This window comes from Otolemur garnettii, unplaced genomic scaffold, assembly GCF_000181295.1.
Source record: "Otolemur garnettii isolate 467f Iridium unplaced genomic scaffold, OtoGar3 scaffold00003, whole genome shotgun sequence".
Classification (NCBI taxonomy): Eukaryota; Metazoa; Chordata; class Mammalia; order Primates; family Galagidae; genus Otolemur; species Otolemur garnettii.
The window spans coordinates 41,074,588-41,081,373 of NW_003852398.1; the positions used below are offsets into that span (position 1 = coordinate 41,074,588).

The window sequence follows — 6,786 nt, forward strand, 5'->3', positions numbered from 1 at the left end:
GTTGAGCTATAGGCGCCGAGCCTCCAAAACATCTTTGACCATAGACTCCACTTTATCTTCTAGTTAAGCAAAATACCTGATGACCATTGTTATTTAGAAGACACTTGGAGAAAAGCCAAGCTAAAGAGAGATAAGGTTTATAGTTTTTACTACATCATTTAAGAATGCACATGAAACTCTGATATTAATGCACCCTACTTATCACTATCCCATAAAGATGTCAATATGAATTAAGAAAATACAGTAGGCTCAGCTCCTATACCTCAGCGGTTAGGGCACTGGCCACATACACAGGGGCTGGCGGGTTTGAGCCCGGCCCAAGCCCACCAAACAATGACTACAACAAAAAAATAGCCAGGCATTGTAGTGGGCGCCTGTAGTCCCAGCTACTTGGGAGGCTGAGGCAAGAGAATAGCTTAAGCCCAAGAGTTTGAGATTGCTGTGAGCTGTGACACCATTGCACTCTACTGCAGGCAACATAGTGAGACTGTCTCAAAAAGAAAGGAAAAAAAAAAAGGACGGCGCCTGTGGCTCAAAAGGGTAGGGCGCTGGCCCCATTTGCCAGAGGTGGCAAGTTCAAACCCAGCCCTGGCCCAAAAAAAAAAAAAAGAAAAAAGAAAATACAGTAAATCTTTAAGAATCAGAAGACTTGGTGCCTGTAGCTCAGTGGTTAGGGCACCTGCAACATACACTGAGGCTGGCAGGTTCAAACCCAGCTGAGGCCTGGTAAACAACGACAAATGCAACAAAAAAAGACGCGGGCATTGTGGTGGGCACCTATAGTCCCAGCTACTGGGAGGCTGAGGCAAGAGAACTGCTTAAGCCCAAGAGTTTGAGATTGCTGTGAGCTGTGAAGTCACAGCAATCTACCAAGGGCGACATAATGAGACTCTGTCTCCAAAACTCTAGAAATTTTTAAACTAATTGGCCAACTAATTTTTATCTTTCTGAATATTTCCTCATGTGTAAAATGAAAAATGTACCAGGTACAGTGGGTTGCATCTTTAGTCCCAGCTACTGGGGAGGCTAAGAGAATCTGAGCTTAACAGTGGGCTATGATTGACACCTCACTGCACTCCAAGCCTGAGCAGTAGAACAAGATTCCCATCTCTAAAAAAAAGGTTTTTTAAAACAGTGAAGAATCTATCTGCCTTCCTCTGGCAGGGGAAGAGGAATGAGAGACACTCTAATGTGAGTATGACTCAAAATTTTGTCAATTATAGCTTTACCACAATCCATTATTTTTTCACATAGCTTTACTGAGGTATAATTGACCAAAAAACTGTATATACTTAAAGTGTACAACATGTTGTTTTGTTTTTTTGCAATTTTTGGCCAGGACTGGGTTTGAACCCACCACCTCCGGTATACTGGGGCCAGCACCCGAGTCCTTTGAGCCACAAGTGCTGCCCCAACATGATGTTTTGATATACATATACATTGTGAAATGATTAATATAATCAGGCTAGTAAAAATATTATCACCTCATGTAGTTACCACTTTTATCTTTCATGGTTAACAGCAAGCATTTAAGATCTATGCACTCAGCAGATTTTAAACACACGTATAGTCACCATACCATAAATTAGAGTGCCAGAAAGTATTCATCCTGCATAATACAACACATTTTTACTAATATTTTCAGACATCACATTTTTTAAGATTTTAGAAGCTATCACTATTCAAAACACTAAAATAATCACTTTTAGTTTATTGAATTGTTCAATTTGAGAAAAGAATGGAAAAACTGAAGGTTTCTTTTATAACTACCTGCTCACTGATTCCTGTTCCTCCATAAACACAGACCACTCTAAGTCCCAAGGTCTTTGAAAACTTCTTACACTCTTTAGTAATTTGTAAAGCCAGTTCTCGAGTTGGAGTCATGATGACAGCTGAAAAGACAAATAAATCAATAGCCTAACCACCAAAATTCTTCACAGGTGATGCTTAAAGTGTTAAATTTAACGTACATAACTCTTCCTCTAATTTTGTTTTAATTTGTTTTATGCATCTCTGAAGACTATTTCAAAAGCTTCATAATGGCAGAGGTTGTAGTGAAGTAGAGCATAAGCAAATTTTTAAAAACATGCTACAAGAAGATAAATGAAAGTGAAATGCCTCGCTCAACCCTCAGGAAAATATTTAGTTGAACAGAATGCAAACAGTTCTCAACTGCAAATCACAAAACAAAGAAAATCAAGTGACTCACTGTGCCGAAGAAGCCATACTTCTGTTTCCAGAAACAACCTTGTTCTGAGGGGCACAGAGGACAAATAGACTGTGCCCTGTGGTTTCCAACAGAGGAGCTGAACAACCTTCCAAAACCCTACTCAAATTTGCAGAAGACAACTCTGCCAAAATGAATCAAGAAATCTCAATCTGAAGACCTACTCCTGAATGAAATGGTGGCACTACTGCCTTTTAAGGCATTAAAAAAACCCTAGGAAAACACATTTCCCTACAATCTTCTATGTTGAGTTTAGATATCCACTGATACTGGACTAAGAACAAACCTCAACATAAATAAACAGATAGATGCACGAGGAGTCTACCTGCCGAGTCAGAGTTTAAAAACTGAGCTGTGCCAGGAGAGGCTGTTTTTGTACTTCTGAGATGTCACTCCAGAGCTCTGAAGATTCTCACTCCACCTGCTGGTAAGGGGAAATCAGCCCCAAAGTGCCAAATTGATAAAGGAAATGTACATAAAGACATCTTTATTGTCATAATTATGAACATTATAAAGTATCAGGACTTTCTGATTAACTGACAACAAAGTTGTTATCTGAAAAAAAATAGTTTAATAAAAAGAGTTATACCTATTGGCCCCTCTCCTTCTTCCAATGACCGCTGATCCATGATGTGCCTAAACATAGGCAACAGAAAAGCAATGGTCTTTCCACTTCCAGTCTTAGCAATACCAATCAAATCTCGTCCAGACATTATAGCAGGAATTGCTTGAGTTTGGATTGGTGTAGGCTTTTCATAGCCATGCCTTAAAAAAGAGAACCAGAGAAAGATAACCTAAGAATTGAAATTTCTGGGTCCCATAAAATTAAGTTCTTCCAAAATATGGTATATCAAACTATCAAACATGGTATAACAAAATATGGAAATATTTGGGCTGGGCGCGGTGGCTCACACCTCTAATCCTACCACTCTGGGAGGCTAAGGCAGGTGGACTGCGTGAACTCACAGGTTTGGGACCAGTCTTAGCCAGAGTGAGACCTCGCCTCCAAAAATAACCAGGTGTTGTGGTGGGTGCCTGTAGTCCCAACTACTTGGGAGGTTGAGGCAAGAGAATTGCTTGACCCCAAAAGTTTGAGGTTGCTGTAAGCTACAATGCCAAGGCAACTCTACCCAAGGGTGACAAAGTGAGACTCTCGTTCTCAAAAAATACACACACACACATACATATATATGGAAATATTATTTACCAATAAAAAAGGATAAAGCACTAAGACTTTCCACAACATAGATAAACCTTGAAAACATGCCAAGGGAAAAAAGCCAGTCACAAAAGAGTATATGATCCCATTAGTCTGAAACGTTCAGAATAATAAAATCTTTACAGATAGAAAGTAGATTAACAATAGCCCAGGACAGGAGAGAAGGAAGATGACTACTAATGAACACATGTTTCTTTTGGGGATAAGGGAAATTTTTTATATAGTGAAAGGTGCACAACTATATAAATATACTAAAAACCACTGAATTATATACTTTATAGGACACACTTTATGATATGTAAATTATCAATTTAGCCATTATTATTTATCAATTATCAATAAAGCCACTTAAAATTATCAATTTAGCCATTATCATTTATCAATTATCAATATAGCCATATATCAATTATCAATTATCAATAAAGCCATTTAAGAAAAAAGAAGAGTGGCTGAGTGCAATGGTTCACACCTGTAATCTCAGCACTCTAGGAGTGCCAACAAGGAAGGATTGCCTGAAGTCAAGAGTTTGAGACCAGGCTCCGCGGCTAAGGTGCCAGCCACATATACCTGAGGTGGCGGGTTTGAACCCAGCCCAAGTATGCCAAACAACAATGACAGCTGCAACCAAAAAATAGCCAAGTGTTGTGACAGGTGCCTGTAGTCCCAGCTACTTGGGAGACGCAGGCAGGCAGAATAGCTTGAGCCCAGGAGTTTGAGGCTCTGCCTCAAAAAAAAAAAAAAAAGAAAAAGAAAAGAAAAGAAAAGAAAAAAAGAGTTTAAGACCAGCCAAAGCAAAGCCCAGCTCTCCTAGCCAAGTGTGGTGGCTTCTGCCTATAGTCCCACCTACTCAGGAGGTTAAGACAGGAGGAATGCTTCAGCCTAGGAATTTGAGCTAGGCTAAGGCCATGGCACTCTACCCAGGTGACAGAGCCAGACTATCAAAAAAAGAAGAAAAAGAGTAAGTTTCCTATTAGACTAAAAATGTAACTCAGAAAATATTTGTGTGAAAGTGGTATTTTTGAGTAGCAAGACAGTGAAATGTGGACAAATATCACTTACTTTTTTAGGGAATTTAAGATCTTCATGGAAATTCCACACTGGACCCAAGATTTAATTGGTTTGGGACAACCTTTTCCTTTAACTGTAATGCCTTCCATTTCCAGTCGAAATACATTCACCTCTGAAACACAAAACCCAAATTAAAAACTCTTAAACAGTGTTCTATTGATGCCTTCTCTTGTTAAATTAGACATGATACTATTTTTTTTAAACAAGATGCTTGACTTGAAGGGAAAACTATCTAGGATTCATTTTTTTTTAGAGTAATTTATTCCTACTTAAAGACAGATTGCCCTACATGTAGAAGCTATGTACAAAAAAGTTATAAAATTGTCCTTGGTTTTACAATGATAAATGAAAACATTAAAATTTTCCAATTGAACAAGGTATGCAAGGTTTTTCGCGTTGTTGTTTTGTTAAAACAATGAGAACAAAATAACTTACTGGAATATAAAGATTAGAGCAGATGAGCATGCCACTAATGGAGAAAAGGGAATATTTTCACAGAACCAATATTTTTCCCCAACCCATCTCCACCTGATGTCAATCAAAACATATTGTCATTGGCCATTTAGTTTAAAAAAAAAATGCAATATGCTTTTGCACATACACCAGTTACTTTATGTACAATAAAGGAATAGGGAAGGGGAAAATGAAAAGAACAGAGAAAACTATACTGTAATAGTCAGGATGTGGTGGAACCAAACTGCAGTTTTCTAATTGAAAATGTCATCTTGGTCTATAACAGAGTTCTGGAGTAAAGTAGCATATTCCCTTTTTAGTAGACAACTCCTATCTGCTGTTAGAACACATCAATTGTATCTTCATCCACCATTTCCAACTGTGAAGGCAGGTCTGTTTCACTGATTGGCTGCCCATCAAATCAGAATCTGATCTGCCTCACTGACAAACCCTGTCGTTCACAATAGGCTTTCATTAGTTTACTAACTGGTGTATGACTCTTAATCTTAAACTGTGCCACAGAACCATCCTGTCCCGCCACCTTTAAACTTATGGGATCATTGTTCTCAGCCTTGACTCTTTCCTTAGGCTTTTCATCTGCCATGGCGAGCGCCCGAGTCTCCTCAGCTGCCACTTCACAAAAGAGGTACCAGGTCTGCACCAAATGAGCAGACAGACACCACCAGGAGCAGCAGAAGCTACATATGATACTATTAAGATTCTTCAGGCCAGGAGTGGTGGCTCATACCTGTAATCCCAGCACTCTAGGAGGCTAAGGCAGGAGAATCACTCGAGCTTAGGAGTTTGATTGGGCTGAGCAAGAGTGAGACCCTATCTCTACTAAAAATTCAAAAATTAGCTGGACTTTGAGGAGGACACCTATACTCTCAGCTATTCAAAACTCTGAGGCAGGAGGATTGCTTAAGCCCTAGAGTTTAAGGTTGTAGTGAGCTAGCCTACGGCGACAGATTAAAAAAAAAAAAAAAATCTTCACTCCGAGAAGGAACTTGGGAGGCCAAGGAGTTCAAGAATAGTCTGGGAAAATACCAAGACCACGTCTCTACAAAACATAAGAAAAATCAGCCCTGACTGGTGCCACCTGTAATCTCAGCTACTCAGGAGGCTGGGGCAGGAGAATCACTTGAATCCTGGATTTTGAGCTTATAGTGAGCAAAGTGAAGGGTATCCTCCTCTGTTCCCAGTATAAACAATGAACAAATAAAGAGAATTTTACCCTCTTGAGACATTTTTGCTAGTTCTGGAACTTCAACATAAAAATTTTTTCTGAATGGTTCATATTCAATTTTTCCGTGATCAACTGGTTCTAGCAGCTTTCTTTGTTTGGTCTGATAACCTGTAAGGGCCGTCTGAAGATCAACTTCTTCTTCCTCTGAAGAGTACTATAGTTAAACAAACAAACAAACAAGAGTCTATTACAGTTTTCCCCTTACCAAAAGCAACTGTCCTAGCTTTAAAAATCCTCCTCTCAAGGCAGCACCTATGCCTCAGGGAGCAAGCCCCATATACGGAGGGTGGCAGATTCAAACCCGGCCCCAGCCAAACTGCAACAAAAAAATAGCCAGGCGTTGTGGCTGGCGCCTATAGTTCCAGCTACTCAAGAGGCTGAGGCAGGAGAATCACTGAAGCTCACGAACTGGAGGTTACTATGAGTTGTGATGGCACAGCACTCTGCCGAGGGTGACACAAGAGACTCTGTCCCTTTTAAAAAAAAAAAAATCCTCCTCTCCTAGAAACTATTCTTTAGTTTTTGTTTCATTTCTGAAACAGACAACTTCATGCAAAATTTTTTCATGCTGTG

At 39.5% G+C, this 6,786-nt stretch overlaps 2 protein-coding genes across 2 annotated transcripts in view; both read right to left on the bottom strand.

The window, feature by feature from the left end:
- The window catches only part of DDX46 (DEAD-box helicase 46), a 93,916-nt gene that overhangs the window by 51,293 nt on the left and 35,837 nt on the right, over positions 1–6,786 (bottom strand). Inside the window, exons 7-10 of the mRNA XM_023514712.1 lie at positions 6,202–6,367; positions 4,506–4,626; positions 2,817–2,992; positions 1,771–1,892 (exon numbers count right to left, since the gene is read on the bottom strand). Of these exons, the coding sequence (XP_023370480.1) occupies positions 1,771–1,892; positions 2,817–2,992; positions 4,506–4,626; positions 6,202–6,367 (585 nt within the window). The remainder of the gene's footprint in view (positions 1–1,770; positions 1,893–2,816; positions 2,993–4,505; positions 4,627–6,201; positions 6,368–6,786) is intronic.
- Positions 5,308–5,621, bottom strand: LOC100945092 (small ubiquitin-related modifier 2-like). The gene is made up of 2 exons (XM_023516209.1): positions 5,410–5,621; positions 5,308–5,346 (listed from the first exon to the last, which is right to left on the bottom strand). The coding sequence occupies exons 1-2, from the start codon at positions 5,569–5,571 to the stop codon at positions 5,308–5,310; spliced, it is 201 nt and encodes a 66-aa protein (XP_023371977.1). The 5' UTR covers positions 5,572–5,621.